The sequence below is a fragment of the Mus musculus genome, chromosome 5 (genome assembly GCF_000001635.26).
Source record: "Mus musculus strain C57BL/6J chromosome 5, GRCm38.p6 C57BL/6J".
Lineage (NCBI taxonomy): Eukaryota > Metazoa > Chordata > Mammalia > Rodentia > Muridae > Mus > Mus musculus.
The window spans coordinates 31,435,518-31,454,472 of NC_000071.6; the positions used below are offsets into that span (position 1 = coordinate 31,435,518).

Genomic DNA, 18,955 nt, shown 5'->3' on the forward strand with positions numbered 1-18,955 from the left:
GCAAAACCAAGGGGCCTCTCTTCTAATGATGCTGATAGAGGACTTTAAAAAGGGCATTAACAGCTCACTGAAAGAAATACAGGAGAACACTGCTAAAGAGGTAGAAGTCCTTAAAGAATTACAGGAAAACACAACCAAATAGGTGATGGAATTGAACAAGACCACACAAGACCTAAAAAGGGAAGTAGAAACAAAAAAGAAATCCTAAAGTGAGACAACTATGGAGATAGAAACCCTAAGATCAATCAGGAATGATAGATGCAAGCATCAGCAACAGAATACAAGACATGGAAGACAGAATCTCAGGTGCAGAAGATTCCATAGAGAACATGGGCACAATAAACAAAGAAAATGCAAAATGCAAAAAGATACTAACTCAAAACATTGAGGAAATCCTGGACACAATGAGAAGACAAAACCTACAAATAATAGGTGTAGATGAGAATGAATTTTTCAACTTAAAGGGCCAGCAAATATCTTCAACAAAATTATAGAAGAAAACTTCCCTAACCTAAAGAAAGACATGCCCATGAACATTCAAGAAGCCTACAGAACTCCAAAAAGAAAGAGATGCCCATGAACATACAAGAAGTCTACCGAACTCCAAATAGCCAGGACCAGAAAAGAAATTCCTCTCGACACATAATAATCAGAACAACAAATGCACTAAATAAAGATAGAATATTAAAAGCAGTAAGGGAAAAAGGTCAAGTAACATATAAAGGCAGGCCTATCAGAATTACACCAGACTTTTCACCAGAGACTATGAAAGCCAGAAGATCCTGGACAGATGTTATACAGACACTAAGAGAACACAAATGCCAGGCCAGGCTACTACACCCAGCCAAACTCTCAATTACCATAGATGAAGAAACCAAAGTATTTCATGACAAAACCAAATTCATACATTATCTTTCCACAAATCCAGCCCTTCAAAGGATAATAACAGAAAAAAACCAATACAAGGACAGAAACCATGCCCTAGAAAAGGCAAGAAAGTAATCCTTCAAAAAACCTAAAAGAAGACAGCCACAAGAACAGAATGCCAACTCTAACAACAAAAATAATAGGAAGCAACAATTACTTTTCCTTAATATCTCTTAATATCAGTGGACTCAATTCCCCCAATAAAAAGACATAGACTAACAGACTGGCTACACAAACAGGACCCAACATTTTGCTGCTTACAGGAAACCATCTCAGGGAAAAAGACAGACACTACCTCAGAGTGAAAGGCTGGAAAACAATTTTCCAAGCAAATGGTCTGAAGAAACAAGCTAGAGTAGCCATTCTAATATCGAATAAAATCGACTTCCAACCCAAAGTTATCAAAAAAGACAAGGAGGGGCACTTCATACTCATCAAAGGTAAAATCCTCCAAGAGGAACTCTCAATTCTGAATATCTATGCTCCAAATGCAAGGGCAGCCACATTAATTAAAGACACTTTAGTAAAGCTCAAAGCACACATTGCACCTCACACAATAATAATGGGAGACTTCAACACCCCTCTTTGATCAATGGACAGATCGTGGAAACAGAAACTAAACAGGGACACAGTGAAACTAACAGAAGTTATGAAACAAATGGACTTAACAGATATCTACAGAACATTTTATCCTAAAACAAAAGGATATACCTTCTTCTCAGCACCTCATGGTACCTTCTCCATAATTGACCATATAATTGGTCACAAAACAGGCCTCAACAGATACAAAAATATTGAAATAGTCCCATGCATCCTATCAGACCACCATGGACTAAGGCTGATCTTCAATAACAACATAATTAATGGAATAATGGAAAGCCAACATTAACATGGAAACTGAACAACACTCTTCTCAATGATACCTTGGTCAAGGAAGGAATAAAGAAAGAAATTAAAGACTTTTTAGAGTTTAATGAAAATGAAGCCAAAACATACCCAAACTTATGGGACACAATGAAAGCATTTCTAAGAGGGAAACTCATAGCTCTGAGTGCCTCCAAAAAGAAGCTAGAGAGAGCACACACTAGCAGCTTGTCAATACACCTAAAAGCTCTAGAACAAAAGGAAGCAAATTCACCCAAGAGGAGTAGATGGCAGGAAATAATCAAACTCAGGGGTGAAATCAACCAAGTGGAAATAAGAAATAAGATTTGGAATCAACCAAATGAGGAGGTGGTTCTTTGAGAAAATCAACAAGATAGATAAACCCTTCGTCAGAATCACTAGAGGGCACAGAGACAGCATCCTAATTAACAAAATCAGAAATGAAAAGGGAGACATAACAACAGATCCTGAAGAAATCCAAAACACCATCAGATCCTTCTACAAAAGGCTATACTCAAGAAAACTGGAAAACCTGGATGAAATGGACAAATTTCTAGACAGATACCAAGTACCAAAGTTAAATCAGGATCAAGTTAATGATCTAAACAGTCCCATATCCCCTAAAGAAATAGAAGCAGTCATTAATAGTCTCCTAACCAAAAAAATCCCAGGACCAGATGGGTTTAGTGCAGAGTTCTATCAGACCTTCAAAGAAGATCTAATTCCAGTTCTTCACAAACTATTCCACACAATAGAAGTAGAAGGTACTCTACCTATCTCATTCTATGAAGCCACAATTACTCTGATACCTAAACCACAAGAAAGATCCAACAAAGATAGAGAACTTCAGACCAATTTCCCTTATGAATATCGATGCAAAAATACTCAATAAAATTCTCGCAAACCGAATCCAAGAGCGCATTAAAACAATCATCCATCTTGACCAAGTAGGTTTTATTCCAGGGATGCAGGGATGTTTTAATATACGGAAATCCAACAACATAATCCATTATATAAACAAACTCAAAGACAAAAACCACATGATCATCTCCTTAGACACAGAGAAAGCATTTGACAAAATCCAACACCCATTCATGATAAAACTCTTGGAAAGATCAGGAATTCAAGGCCCATATAAAAACATGATAAAAGCAATCTACAGCAAACCAGTAGCCCACATCAAAGTAAATGGTGAGAAGCTGGAAGCAATCCCACTAAAATCAGGGACTAGACAAGGATGCACACTTTCTCCCTACCTATTCAACATTGTACTTGAAGTCCTAGCCAGAGCAACTCGACAACAAAAGGAGATCAAGGAGATACAAATTGGAAAGGAAGAAGGCAAAATATCACTTTTTGCAGATGATATGATAGTATATATTAATGACCCTAAAATTCCACCAGAGAACTCCTAAACCTGATGAACAGCTTCAGTGAAGTAGCTGGATATAAAATTAACTCAAACAAGTCAATGGCCTTTGTCTACACAAAGAATAAACAGGCTTAGAAAGAAATTAGGGAAACAACAACCTTCTCAATAGTCACAAATAATATAAAATATCTTGGCGTGACTCTAAGGAAGTGAAAGATCTGTATGATAAGAACTTCAAGTCTCTGAAGAAAGAAATTAAAGAGGATCTCAGAAGATGGAAAGATCTCCCATGCTCATGGATTGGCAGGATCAACATTGTAATAATGGCTATCTTGCCAAAAGCAATCTACAGATTCAATGCAATACCCATCAAAATTCCAACTCAATTCTTCAACGACTTAGAAAGAGCAATCTGCAAATTCATCTGGAATAACAAAAAACCTAGGATAGCAAAATCTCTTCTCAAGGATAAAAGAATCTCTGGTGGAATCACCATGCCTGACCTAAAGCTGTACTACAGAGCAATTGTGATAAAAACTGCATGGTACTGGTATAGTGACAGACAAGTAGACCAATGGAATAGAATTGAAGACCCAGAAATGAACCCACACACCTATGGTCAATTGATCTTTGACAAGGGAGCTAAAACCATCCAGTGGAAAAAAGACAGCATTTTCAACAAATGGTGCTGGCACAACTGGTGGTTATCATGTAGAAGATTGTGAATTGATCCATTCCTATCTCCTTCTACTAAGGCAAAATCTAAGTGGATCAAGGAACTCCACATAAAACTAGAGACACTGAAACTTATAGAGGAGGAAGTGGGGAAAAGCCTCAAAGATATGGGCACAGGGGAAAAATTCCTGAATAGAACAGCAATGACTTGTGTTGTAAGACTGAGAATTGACAAATGGGACCTCATAAAACTGCAAAGCTTCTGTAAGGCAAAAGACACCGTCAATAAGACAAAAAGACCACCAACAGATTGGGAAAGTATCTTTACCTATCCTAAATCATATAGGGGACTAATATCCAATATATATAAAGAACTCAAGAAGGTGGACTCCAGAAAATCAAATAACCCCATTAAAAAATGGGGCTCAGAGCTAAACAAAGAATTCTCAACTGAGGAATACTGAATGGCTGAGAAGCACCTGAAAAAATGTTCAGCATCCTTATTCATCAGGGAAATGCAAATCAAAACAACCCTGAGATTCCATCTCACACCAGTCAGAATGGCTAAGATCAAAAATTCAGGTGACAGCAGATGCTGGCGAGGATGTGGAGAAAGAGGAACACTCCTCCATTTTTGGTGGGATTGCAAGCTTGTACAACCACTCTGGAAATCAGTCTGGTGGTTCCTTAGAAAACTGGACATAGTACTACCAGAGGATCCCGCAATACCTCTCCTGGGCATATATCCAGAAGATGTTCCAACCGGTAAGGACACATGCTCCACTATGTTCATAACAGCCTTATTTATAATAGCCAGAAGCTGGAAAGAACCCAGATGCCCCTCAACAGAGGAATGGATACAAAAAGGTGGTACATTTACACAATGGATTACTACTCAGCTATTAAAAAGAATGAATTTAAGAAATTCCTAGGCAAATGGTTGGACCTGGAGGGCATCATCCTGAGTAGGTAACCCAATCACAAAAGAACTCACAGGATATGTTCTCACTGATAAGTGGATATTAGCCCAGAAACTTAGAATACCCAAGATATAAGATACAATTCGCAAAACACATGAAACTCAAGAAGAACGAAGACCAAAGTGTGGACACTTTGCCCCTTCTTAGAATTGGGAACAAAACACCCATGAAGGAGTTACAGAGACAAAGTTTGGAGCTGAGACAAAAGGATGGACCATCTAGAGACTGCCATATCCAGGGACCCATCCCATAGTCAGCCTCCAAACGATGACACCATTGCATACACTAGCAAGATTTTGCTGAAAGTACCCTGATACAGCTGTCTCTTGTGAGACTATGCCGGGGCCTAGCAAACACAGAAGTGGATGCTCACAGTCAGCTATTGGATGGTCCCAAATGGAGGAGCTAGAGAAAGTACCCATGAGCTAAAGGGAACTGCAACCCTATAGGTGGAACAACAATATGAACTAACCAGTACCCCAGAGCTCTTGTCTCTAGCTGCATATGTATCAAAAGATGGCCTAGTCGGCCATCAGTAAAAAGAGAGTCCCATTGGACATGCAAACTTTATATGACCCAGTACAGGGGAACGCCAGAGCCAAAAAGTGGGAGTGGGTGGGTAGGGGAGTGGGGGGGAGGGTATGGAGGACTTTTGGGATAGCATTTGAAATGTAAATGAGGAAAATACCTAATAAAAATATTTTAAAAAAAGAAGAACTACTGACCCCCAAGTGTGATATGTACAGATTTGGCCCCAAAACAATATAAGCAGAGCATACAGTCTAATGAATTAACCAACACACCACAATAGCAAACTGAGAAACCTGCCCCATCAGTCCCAAAGTCTCAGCTTCAAAATGTGAAGTCTGGCCAACTGAAAGTTGAACCACAGCTTCAAAATATACAATCTGCAGGGTTGGCCCCAAATCCACAGGTGCAAAGTGATTCAGTATATGCAATTCCTGGCTCACAGTCCCAAGATATGGAAGGTGTTAATTTGGCCCTACCACAGGAGGTACAAGAAGTTATAAAAGTGGTGTCATTGACCCAAAGACTACCACTTGAAAATATAAAATCTGCAAACTTAGCCCCCAAACCATTTTCACAAAACCCCAGCTATGATAAGATAGCCTGTATACCACTGCTTGAACATACGAAGTTTCCACTAGTAGACTATAGAAGTTTTATTCCTGAGTCCCTGGTGGAAAGTATGAAAGTTGATGAGTTGACCACACACTGTTATGCAGTAAAATCTTCAGATGTGAGCTTCAACTCAAGTTATTCTTTTCCAGAACCTGAAGGTCTGACTGAACAGCAACAAGCCTCAGAAGCAAGTGTGACCTCTGATACTTGTCATCAGGTGGAAGAATCTGCTGAGTTGACACAAGCATCAGTAGGAGTGACTCCACTACCACTGAGCCAAACTTCAGAATCTATGGAGATGAGCTTACCACCACTTGAAGATACTCTTGAACCTAGAACTCAAGATGTAAAAGACATGAAGGAGAATCCAGAATTACAAACTGAAAATAAAAAAATTCTGAATATGCTACTAGAAGTAGAAGTGCCAAACATAAACCCAGAAGTGATGGCCCCAGAACCACAGCCCAAGGATGTGAACTTTGCTTATGTGACACTAGAACCATGTTCAGAAGTTACTAAACCATCAGAAACGAGTCTGTATGAATACACAGCAAGCACCGAATTGACATTGCCTGAAGTTGATGATACCCAGGGGACCATTGTAGAAACATATTCAGAAATGGGATCTCAGGGGTTGAATCTAGAACCAAGAGTGCAAATTGAGGAATCAGAGTCATTGGTAGAAAAAAAACACTGAGCCATCTGGACTAGTTGTAGAATCTATAGAGTTAGCTACAGGACCCACAACACATATTATAGATGTGATCCCAGGGCCACAGCTCCACAATGTAGTCTACACAAATAGATACAGGACTAGAGTTACAAAGTTAGTTATCTGTGGATTTAGTACAATAGTCATCTATAGGAGTGGAAGATCCTGAAAAGGCAAAACCAGAGCCAGATCTTCAGAGTTTATCACCAAAGGAGTTGGTTGAGGGGACACAGATTCCAACTGTGAACTCCGTGGATTTGAATTTGGGCCAAGAACAGCCAGTTGTCAAATCGCCATTGATTCCAGGGCCATACCTGCAAAGTGTCAGATTTCCAAAGTTATATCAAGGGCAACTTCTTCAAGGGGAAAATCCAGCAAATTCTATCTTGGGGTCCCCACATTATAATTTGAAATCTGATGAAGCAATATCATATTTCCCAGTACAAGAAATCAGGTCATCTGGTTTTATTCCAGGGCCAAAGGTTCTAGAACCACATCTACAACATGTGAAATCTACTGAAGTAAATCTAGGACCATGTTTGCAAGATGTGAGATTTTCTGAGTCGATGCCAAAACCTAAGCACCATGGCTTCAAATATACACAGCTCATACAAGGTTTTCTGCTTCAAGAAAGGACATCTCAGGGATTTATGCCAGAATCATTTTGGCCATTAAGCCAAGAGCCAAAGTTCAAAGATAGGAAGCTTGCTCTGACTACACAAGGATCTGAGTTTCACAACGTGAAATTTACAACACAAGCCTCTGAACTACAGCATCCACATGTGATATCTGAGGATGTCAGCACAGGACCTCGGGAACAAGTTACCAAATTTTCTGAGCTGGCTTCAAGACAGAGACTTCAAGAGATCAAATTTGGGGAGCAAATCTCAGGATTGCTGTGTGATAGTGGAAGTTCTATGACTCTAGAATTAGGGATGCATGACCCCAAATTAGCAAAGATGATGACTGCAGAGCTACAGGATACAAGGCAAGTGAGTTTTAACTCAGGGCCATGGCTTCAAGATGTCAAATTATTGGATGTAATACGAGGAACTCCACTTCAAGGTGTGGAAACTTCAGAGCTAAACTCAGGGCCACATTTAGAATGTGTAAAAAATTTTGAGTTGACAATACAGCCAGAGAGGCAGGGGATGAAGCCAGATTTGCTAGGACAAGAGTCCCCATTTCACAGTGTAAAATATGTCATAAGAAATCAAGTACCAAGCTTTGAAGACAAAAAGTCTTATAAAATGGTATCAGAGTCACAGGTGCAAATGGTGGAAACAATGAAATTGGCTCCTGGGAGACCCTTAGGAAATGCAGATCATTCTGAGTTGATCAGAAGACCACAGACCCAAGGCAGAGCATCTTCTGAATTGATAGAAGGACAGCTTTTGGGACATATAAAACCTGTGGAGAAGAACACAGTCTCAAAGCAAGAAGCTCTGCCATCTGTGGAATTAACACCAGGGCTACATTTGGGAGACATTACATCTACAAAGTTAAAGTCAATGTCAGAGCTGGAGCATGTCAAATCTATGCTGTCAACCCCAGGGATGCAGGCAAGAGATAGGAAAGTTGAGGAGCTGCCTTCGGGCTCCAGCTTGAAAGGTTTAAAACATAGGTTACTTTCTTCAAGGCCAAAAATAGAAGATAGGAAACCTGTGATCTTAACTGTAGAAGAGTGTCTCAAGAGGATAAAATCTACTGTGGAATCCCCAAGTAGTTCACTGAGAGGAGATATGAAGTCTGTGCAGTTGATTCCAGGTTCAAGAATTCAAGAATTGAAAAACAAGGTGTTGGCCTGTGATACACATGTTCAAGATGTAAATGTAGATGGAAATGCCATGGACTTGAAACTTGAACCACAGAAGCAAGAGCAGAGTCCTGTGACTTTTGTACCAAGGATGCTGTTTCAAGAGAAGTCTATGGAGGTGTTTCAAGGGCCTCAACTGCAAGGTGTAAAACCCAAGGAACTGACTTCACTGCCACAAACGCAAGATAGGAAACCTGTGATCACCCTATGTTTGAAACAGCAAAGTGTGAAACCTGTGACTATAACCAAACCAAAACCAAAACCTGCAAATATAAAACCCACAGATGAAATGAACTCTAACTTACAATTCAAAGGTGCAACCTCATTTGAATTTGCTACTGATCCGGTTGTTCAAAGTGTAAAACCTGAGAAGTTCCAAACAGGTAACTGTAGCCAAACACAAGGGATCCAAGGAATAAATTTTGTAGATTTCACCCCAACAGAACAAGGGTGTCAAGGTACAGCACCCATGAACTTAACTCTTACGTCTACACAGGATGACCAGATAACTGTAAAGTCACTGGAGTGGAAAGAAAAAACAGCTTGAATCAGAAAATACAATGCCCATGGGTTCAGATCAAGAACCCAAACCAGCAAACATGAAACCCATAAAGATCAACTCTAAGTTACAATTCAGAGGTACAACCGCATTTCAATTGACTCCTGAGCAGGTTGTTCAAAGTGTAAAAACTGAGGAGTTCCAAAATGAACTACAGGTGCCAAGTACAAAGCCTTGCCAGTTGACTCCAGGGTCCCAGATGCACCAAGAGAAAGCCTTGAAGTCAACGTTGGAGCCACAGCTCCAAGGTGTGGAAACTGTGGCATTAAATATAGAACCCCAACCTGGAAGCACCAAGACTATTCAATGGATACCAACATCTGAGTTTCAAAGTGAGAAAGGTATAGGGTCAAACTCAAGGTCACAGTCTCAAGAAGCCAGACCTACAGAACTCAAGCCACCTGTGCTATGGAGAGGTGTGAGGTCATCTGAACTGACCTACAAGTCAAAAATTCAAGGGGAAAAATCTGTGGCATTTCATACACAGTTACAGGGAGTAAAACCTCTGGCAATAGGGTTGCAGGAACCCAAAACCTTTAACTTGACTTCAGAGCCACAGCCTCAAGGCATCACAACCAAGAAGATAAATAAAGAGCCACAGGCTCAAAGTGTAAGATCTGTCCAGTGGATACCTCAACAGGAGTTTCCTGGGGTGAAGTTTTTAGGATCCAATAGTAGGTCACTATTACAAGGTGTCAAATGGACAGAACAGAAACCGTCTATAAAATTGGGAGGTGGGAAGCCATTGGATCTGACTCAAGGGTCGAAACTACTCCAGAAAAAATTTGGGGATTTTAACCTCAGGCCACAAGAAGAGTGTGTGAAGATCCTCCAGTTGTCATCAGTACCAGAGCTCCAAGAAGTGGAAAACTTTGCATCATCTTCAGAACCACAGTCTCAGTGTGTGGAAACTCTGTCATTGCAGTGAGTGCTGCAGCTTGAAAATAAAAAAAAAATCAGTCTTCCAAGATATAGGGTTGAAAAGTGAAAAATCCTCTGGGTTGGCACTTCAGACAAAGCCTCAAGGTATGATATGTGAGATGAAGTCTGAATACCAGGGGCAAAGTGCAAAATGTTCTGATTTGACACCTGAAACAAAGTCCCAAAATATGAAATTTAAGTTAAGTCCCAGCCTATTGCTGAAAAGTAAACTATTTAATTTAATCATGGGGACCAAAATACAAAAGGTCCAGCTAGACTCTAAACCTGAGCCACAGTCCCAGTGTATAAAATCAGATTCAATTCTGAAGTCAAAGCCTCAAGAAATGGAGACGGAAGACTGTGAGTCAGGCCCACACTTACAAGATCTGAAATCTTTGAAGACAATCATGGGTGTAAAAGCCCAAGATGTCAAATCTATGAGCTTCAGTCCTAGCCCACACTTAGAAGGTATGCCATCTGAAGACATCACAGAGAAAAATGTTCTTGTTATGAAATCAGTAGAAATCAAACCTAGTCTAAAATTACAAGGTCAGAAACCTGAGTTCATTCAAAGGAAGTTTTTTTTAGGCACACAATCTATAGGGCTAGATTCAGGCCTTAATTTGCAAGATTTAAAATATTCTGAGGTGACTATGGGCATGAAACTTCAAGGTGTAGACTCTAAGGAACAATATTTGAGAAGTGTAAAACCTTCTGAGGTGATTACACAGATAAACTCTCAAGGTGCAACAGCAGTGGGCTTTGATTCTGGATCACAGACACAAAATGCCTTCTGAGTTGTTTCAAGGGAAAAAGCTCCAAGATATGGACTCTATAGAGTTTAATCAAGGCCCAATTTTAAAAATTATGACTGTGGAGTCAATACCAGAGACAAAGACTCAACATGGAGAATCTGTAAAGTTAAACTCAGGCCCTCAATTGCAAGATCAGAAATATTCTAAGTCAATTCTAGGGACAAAGCATCAATATGGAAGATCTCCAGAGGTCCATTCTGAGGGTGTAAGGTCTTCTGATGGGATTTCAGGGTACATGGTTCAAAAAGAGAAATCCACGGCTCTTGTGTGCCAGCCATTAGGGCAGGATGTAGAATCTTTTAAATGGACTTTCTCTGAGGCACTTGATGGGAAACCTTTGCAATTCAAGGTGCCCTCTGAGTTACAGGACAGGAAACTAAACTAAAACGAGAATAACATCTTCAAGGTATGAAGCCTGATGCTTTCAACCCTGGAGTAAAGTTGGAAAATGTGAAAACCAATTCCACAAATCTGCAAACAATGAAGGATAAAGAGGTCAATTATGATGCAGACTTGCAGGTTGTGAGATTCTCTGAGTTGGCCTCACCAATTTATAATGTGGTACCTTCTGGACTCAAAGCCAGAAATCAGAAGCAAGATGGGAAGCCTCACAAATTAAGTCAAAAGCAACAACTTCAAGCTATGAAATCAACGGTGTTCAATCATGAGCCACATCTGCAACATATCAAGTCATCAGTCTTATGAACAAAGCTTCAAGACCTGAAATCAATGGAATTCAACGTAGAGCAACAGTTGCCAGATGTGAAGCCCTCTGAGTTGGGCCTGGGAACAGGTACACTGTCTTTAAGTTTCAACCCTGGGCCATAGTTGCAGGAGATAAAACCTTCTGTGGTGAGCACAGAGGTCAAAATGCTGGAGGAGTCACCTTTGGAATTCAAGCATGAACCTATATTGCAATGTAGGAAATCCTGTGACTGGAGTCACAGTAAAAACGTTATGATACCCAAATCCGAGATACAAGATGTAGAATTATCTGAGTTACACCCTAGTCCAGAACTTCAGGGTATAAAATCTAAGGTGTTCTGCCCTGGGTCACACTTGGAAGATATGTATTCTGCATCTACCTCCAATATAAATTCTCAATATGTAAATTCCAGTGAGTCAATATCTGTGCCATATTTGCAAGATACAAATTCCTCTGCATGCATTCCAGATCCAAACACTCAGCGTATAAGGTGTGAGTTCAATCCTGGAATATATTTGCATGGAACAGTTTCTTCCTTGTGGTTCTCAGGATCAAAATTGCAATGTGTAGATTCTATTGGCAGCAATCCTGAGTCACATTTGCAAGACATAAATTCTACTGAATGCACCCCAGAGACAAGTCCTCAGTGTGCAAATTCTTGTGTATGCATCCCAGGATCAAATCATCAGTGTGGAGATTCTTCTGCATGTATCCCAGTGCCAAGTCCTCAGTGTGTAAATTCTTCTGCATGCACACTAGAGCCAAGCCCTCCATGAGTAAATTCCACTGAGTGCAATCTTGAATCTCATTTGCAAGGTGTGAATTCTTTTGTATACACTGCTGGGCAAAATCCTCTGTGTGAAAATTCTAATAGGTATAATCATGGGCCACTTTTTCAAGGTGTGAATTTTTGTACATTTCCATCACCACAAATTCTGTGTGTAAATCCTGTTTGGTGCAATACTAGGATACATTTGCAAGATATAAATTCTTCTGCATGTACTCTAAGTCAAGAATCTCAGTCTGTAAATTCTATTGGCTACAACCCTGGGCCACATTTACAAGCTCCAAAACTTCAAGAGCAACACTTGAAAGATTTTAAGTCTGAATTAACTCCAGGGTCAAACAATTTGGGTATACCACCTATGGAATTCAACCCTGGTCCACAAAGTCAAGATATGAATTCTTCTGGGTTTAATCCTGAGTCAAAACCTCAGTGCATAAGTTCTGTAAAGCCCAGTTCAGGGCCACAGTTGCAAAGCATAAAGTCCTTTGAGTTGACCCCTGACTCAGAGTCTCAAAGTACAAAATCTGTTCTGTTAAACTCTAGATCACCTTCTCAAGGTGTGGGTTCATCTAACTTAATGCTAGGGGCAAAGTTTCAAAAGAACCCACTTTTGAAGAACCCACTTTTTTGGGGGGGGTTATGGCAGGAAAGTGCACAACCTGTATTAAGTTTGAGGCCTCAGTCAAATGGTGTGAATTCTGTGGCTTTACCAAGGTCACCACCTGAAGACAGAAAGTTTCCCTTGCACTAAAGCCATGTTTTCAAGATACAAACCCTAAGGAGCTGATAATAGGATCCAAACAAGAAAGTCTGAATTGCCAACTCTTTCCTTCAGAGGAGAAACCAATGATGGTATTGGCACCACAGTTCACCAGGAAGCTCTTAGCAGGACCAGCACTGACTAGTGTCAAATTTTCAAATTTGTCACTGAAATCACAGCAGCAAAATACAAAATCTTTGGCATTTACTTCAGAGCCAAAATGGCAAGGTGTAAAACAGGTAAAATTGTCATCAGTGTCTCTGCCAGAACCAGGAAAATCTGTGGAGTCACCACCAAAGTCAATTCTTCAAAACATGAAACCTGGGAACCCAATGCCCCAGACAATTGATTCTGTCACAAAATCTGCTAAAGTCATATATAGACCAGAGCGACAGGTGGTGGACTTTGCAGGGATGAGCATGAAACCTAGGTATCAAGTCCCTAAATTGAATTTTACTTCACCAATTTATCAAGATGTGGGATCTTTAGAAATGAAAAAAGGGTTGGGACATAAAAGCAAAGAAATGATGGAGAAATCTGTGAGGTTGGGCTCCAACCCAACACATAAAGTCATAGAATCATTAGAGATGCCCCTGAAGCTAGATCTCCAAGTATCAGAATTTTTTGATCTGACTCCAACACTAAGTGATCAAGATTCAAAATCCTCAGAACTAAACCAGATCCCAGAAACTCCTGAGTTACATTCTTGGTCATGGCCTCAATTTCAAGATTTCAAGGAGTTACACATAAAAGAAGTTATAGAATCTGATAGAATGGCCCTCAACGTCAAGAGTCATGTTGCAGACATGATAGAGATGACTTGTGAAGCAAGACAGCCAGCGAAAGAATTTCATAGAATGACTCCAAAGCCAGTAAATAGAGATCCCGGATTTGTAGAAAAATCTCCAAGGCCATGTCCTCAAGACTTAGGACCTCTGGGGGTGGCCTCTAAGAAAATATCTCAAAGGGAACAATCTGTAGTATCAACACCAAGGCCATTCTGTCACATCCCAGATCCTGTTTCAGGAATAACACCAGGGCCAGGACCTCAGATTCCCAAATCTAAAAATTTGGCCTCTATGCTGTGGCTGCAAAAAAAAATCCTCTGAGTTGTCATGCAATCAAGCCAGTCAATTTGAGGGAAATACAGACTCTGTAGAGCTCACCTTTGGTACACGGCAGCCAGGAGAGGTAGCGGCTAAGCTAACAGAACCTCAGAATCTGAGCCTGGAAAGTGCAAGCATCACTCCAATAGAATCACTGGATCAAACGGTAAACTTTGTAGGCATTAATCCAAAGCCACCAGATCGAGTGACAGAATCTGCAAAGACACCCCTTCCAGTTCCTCAATCAGTTACCCTCCCCAAAGTTTCTGAAAATGTGGAAGAGATTCCTGGACCACCACTTCAAGTTATAAAGTCTGTGAAGATTCCAGAGAGTACCCCTCAAAAGTCAAAATACAATGATTTGACTCCCAGAATACATGATGTAATAAGTTCAGAATTTGCTCCAAGACTTTGGCTACAAAATGTGCAGTCCAATAAATTAACCCTAGCACCAACACATCAGGTTTTAGAAACAAAAGGACAACCAGGCTTTCAAATTATAAAGACTGTATTAAATCCCAAACCACTGGTTCTGATTGTAAAATCTGAAGAAGTGGCATCAGAACTCACCATGAGATCAAGCATTAAAATAAAGGAGTGTTTGAATTTACACCCAAGACCACATCTTCAAGGACTGGTAAAACTTGCAGGGTTAACTCCAAAGGCCCATATTCAAGTGACTTCTGCAGTTTTAATATTTCAGCAAACATCTCCCCTTAAGGATCCTACATTGTTAACTCATGAACATAGGCTTCAGGCTGAAAAATCTCTAGGCCTCACACCAGAATCTCGTAAATTAATGAAAATGGAGGGTTCAAATCAGAGTAAAGACTCAGAGATGATCACATCAGTACAGTTACAGGCAGAGAACTCCTTATCTTGTTTCATACACAGCCCTTCAGCCCCATTTCTTTCAAGCGTTGATAAAACAACCCAATTAGGGCACCTTCAGGGTTCTGTGGCGCCTGAAGTTTCAAGAGTTTTTGGTATGGAAAACCTTGGTTTGGGAATTTTGCAGTCTTCAAAGTCCTACACAGACACTATTATAATAAAATCTTCAGTTCGTCCCTTGGTCCTTCCAAATCTACCCTCTGATAAGACAGGAGACACCAAGGGAAACCCATATCCTGAGATCTGGAATATTAATGTCTTATCTAAGAAAGGAATTGAAAAGGGCCAAATGGAGGAATTCCAGAGGTATTCTTCATATTCATTCAAACTACTAACAGAGGAGTTTCAGGCTGGATTAGGGGCTCGAAGAAGCTCTATCGGTTCTTTCCTGGGCATACAACAGAATGTCTGGGAAAGTCATGTCTGTAGGCAGCGACTACCTAGGAAATACCTCTCCAGTATGCTAATGCTGGGGAATGTCATGGGAACCACTATGGAAAGGAAGCCTTGTTTTCAGTCATTTGTAACAGAAGGCTCCACTATGGACATCTACCAATCTATTCTTAATTTTTGGGGTTCCAGCTGAACTAATGGTATTTTCTCAAAGCCTGCTAGAAAGGGTTTCAAGGACTGTTTCTCAGACTTCAGTGGTTAAAAACTATATTCAGAGACATATTTTATGTCACAGTAATGAGAAAAGAATGCCTTTAACGATGTCAACACTCTGCTCAACATCTTCCATAATCCAGCAATACTCTGGTAGTAGATTGGGAGTCAAGAAAACTAGTTCAAAGTTCAGCGACATATTCCAGGAAGTCACTGAGCATGTGTCTGTCTCTTGTACCGGGGCTGAGTTTACTTCCTTGATGAAATCAGAGTCATTAAAGTCCCTCCCAGAGAAACAGTCTTAGTTCCTCTGTAAGAACTTATCATAGCTCTTTGATAGAAGACATAACAGTCTCTTTAAGGGGAGAGGCCACAGTTCCTCAAGGAGAAGTCCTCAAAATCCCTCAGGGAGTAGCTTTCCAAGTCCTTCAGGGAAGAGCCCTAGAAGTCACTTGAGGTGGAGCCCTTGTAGTCCCTCAGGAAGGAACCTTCACAGTCCCTCAGGGAGAAGCCCTTGTAGACTTCTAGAGAGAAGAGGGCACATTCCTTCTGTGAAGAAGAGTCTACACAGTCTTTCAGGGAGGAGTCAGCAGACTCTCTATTCTCTGAGATGCCTCAGTCCCTCAAAAACGAGCCATCTCAGTCTCTCGTGGACGTCACTGGGCAGTCATTCAGAAAGGAGCCATGGTAATTTCTCTGAAAGATCCTTTTCCGTTCCCTCTGGTTGGAAAGGACATAGTTCTGGATCAAGCCCACTTCTTCTAAGAACAGGCATTGTTCCAGACTCATCCGCTGGAGAGATCCAGATGTAACTTGGCTAAAGTGTTCATGTCTTTCAGGGACCGCACCAAAAAAAAAAAAAAAAAAAAAAATCCAAAAGCTAGACAAGTTTGGAGGCCAGAAGTTAGTGGATAAGGAGAGTTCTGTCCCTCACCTGAGCAAAGAAAGAGATATCTGGGAGGGAAGGAGAAGAGAATGGGTCTTTAATTTAAGATCAATAAAGGGGCGATTTGAATTTCGTTTGCATCTGTAAAACCACTTGTGGGATGGGTGGGAGTAGGTGTGCAAACGCTAGTTCGGGAGGACCCCTTAAATATTCAGACTCCTCCCATTTGCTCCAACCTTCACGCCCCAAAGGCCTGCCTACTCCCTTGTTGCTATGGGGGCGGGGTCTCAATGGAAGCCGAAGAAGAGTTATCACGTGACTCCTTTCCCGCCGCAGCCCCCTCGGAAGCAGCTAGGCGGAAGTAGGTGTTCAGAACAGGGTTAGTCGCCGCTGAGACCACATCCGGGAGAGGCGAGGAGAGCGGAAGTGGCGTTGGTCTGTCCGGAGCCCTTGGGTGAAATTGTTAGGCGTGGAGGGGGAGTGATGTCTTCCAGACTCGGTGCAGTCACCGCCGTGAGTTTCTTGGTGTGACCATTATACTTTAGAAATAGAACTGTCGAGCTGAGAACACGCGGTCCTTTGCTTTTGTTTTGTACTCAGAGTTGTTTTTTTTTTTTTTTTCCGGAGCCAATCCTAGGCCCCACCCTTTTATATCAGATCCACTTACCGCCTTTTTTCTTCCCATTTTTATTTTTATTGCTTAGTCCTCGTATCCTTGGACTGAGTTCCTCGACACATTGTAATTATTTATATTCCTTCAGCATCCCCAGTGCCTCCCGTTTCTTTTAATATATATATGATACATATGTATATATCATATATATATTTTTTTTTTCCTCGTCTTTTCTTTTCAAGCCTCTATCTAGGATAGGGTTTTGAGAATGGACAAAGATGAAAACTCTGGTATTGTCAACCCGTCTTTACATTGTGAATAAATAGAATGGCACAGGTTTCCTAAAAAGTGTCTCCTTCAGTCCATTTGAAGTAGTTGCTCGGGACAGCTTCACATCTAGGCACAAGGGGGATTCATCTCTTTGCGGATGAGCTTCAAAGGTCCCTAGCACTCACTCCTGTGCTTGTGATTTGCTAGACCCCGGGACCCACATCCCTTAAGCAGCAGAGGAGCACCAGGATCGTGGGAGCTAAGAAGTAAGTGAGGTTTTCTGAGGACATTTTTGTAATGGTGTAGACAGTGCTGCTAAAGATGTTCTGTGTCTGCACTGTGGAGCATCATAGCCACCAGACAGGTATGGCTTTGGGGCACTTGAGATGTGGCTAGTACAATTGAAGAACCGAATTACAAATTCTATTTCATTTTAATGGACTAAAACTTCAATAACCATCTGTAGGTAGTAGCTACGGGATTGGACAGTGCAGATAAAATCCTAGTGTGGGGGAAAGAAAACCTGGCTTGCAATAAAGATGCAGTCTAATAAAAATGGAGTGTGTGTTTCAGTTAGTGGTATTCCTGCGTGGCCTCTGCCCCCCATATCAAATATGTGCTCATAATTAATTTGATGGACTGGGGAGGGAAATAAAAACAGCTATAAGCAATCTTTACATTTCTAAGCTACTTGGTTGCAGCCCTGATTTATTGTTTTGTGTAATGAATGTGCTAAGTTTTGCCATGGCTAACACAAAAGAAAGATTTTATTAACTTGGACCTCCGGGGTGAGTTCATTCACTTAGATAACACTTACGGGATGTCTGCTCTGAACAAGCTGTGTAGTAGGTTGGGCACCCAGGCATGACAACAGAGCTGTCTGTTCAACAGATGAATTGGGTAATCACGGCAATACAATACAGTATAATAGGAAAAAACTGTTTTTTTGTGGTAGGGGCTCACTATCTGGAAATTCCCTGTGACACTTGGCTTGGCCTGTAACTTGTAGTCCTCAGGCATCTGTCTCCTGAGTGCTGGGATCACAGGCCTGGGCCACCACACACTTGTATTTTTGTTTGAGATGGGGTTTCACTATGTAGCCCAGGCTGACCAGGAGCTTACTGTGTCGGCCAGGGTGGACTTTAACTTTTGCAGTTTCTGCCCTCAGCCTTCCCAGTACCGGGATCACAGGCATGTGCTACGCTTTTAATTTGTGCAACTGCTAGTAAATATTCCTATAGTGGAATTTAATGCCACTTTTGGGAAGCAAAGGGATGATTTCAGTATTACCAGAATAGTCCACGCAAAGACAGAGGCTTGAAGGTCGAAGAATAATTCAGTTAGAGACTGAGCAGTCCCACCCTCCTGTCCCATGAAGTCAGTGTTTGAACTGATAGAAGTTTATAATACCTAGCTGTGTGACACTGGCATGGAGGATGATAGCGCGTGGAGGATATCGCAGGGCGTCATTAAGAGGAGGTAGCAGGGGGCTGGAGAGATGGCTCAGCGGTTAAGAGCACTGACT

General features: G+C 41.1%; 1 protein-coding gene across 4 annotated transcripts in view; it reads left to right on the top strand.

Annotated features, from left to right (window-relative positions):
• Positions 1-16,903: 16,903 nt before the first annotated feature.
• Zfp512 (zinc finger protein 512) overlaps positions 16,904-18,955 on the top strand; it is a 29,334-nt gene continuing 27,282 nt past the window's right edge. For 2 of the 4 annotated variants that reach the window (NM_172993.3, NM_001360000.1), the window contains exons 1-2: positions 16,919-17,060; positions 17,638-17,696. In NM_172993.3, coding sequence (NP_766581.2) covers positions 17,031-17,060; positions 17,638-17,696 — 89 coding nt within the window. In that variant the 5' untranslated portion in view covers positions 16,919-17,030. Of the gene's footprint in view, positions 17,061-17,637; positions 17,697-18,955 lie in introns of all 4 variants that reach the window. The other 2 variants (XM_006503970.4, NM_001360001.1) reach the window with 2 other exon arrangements.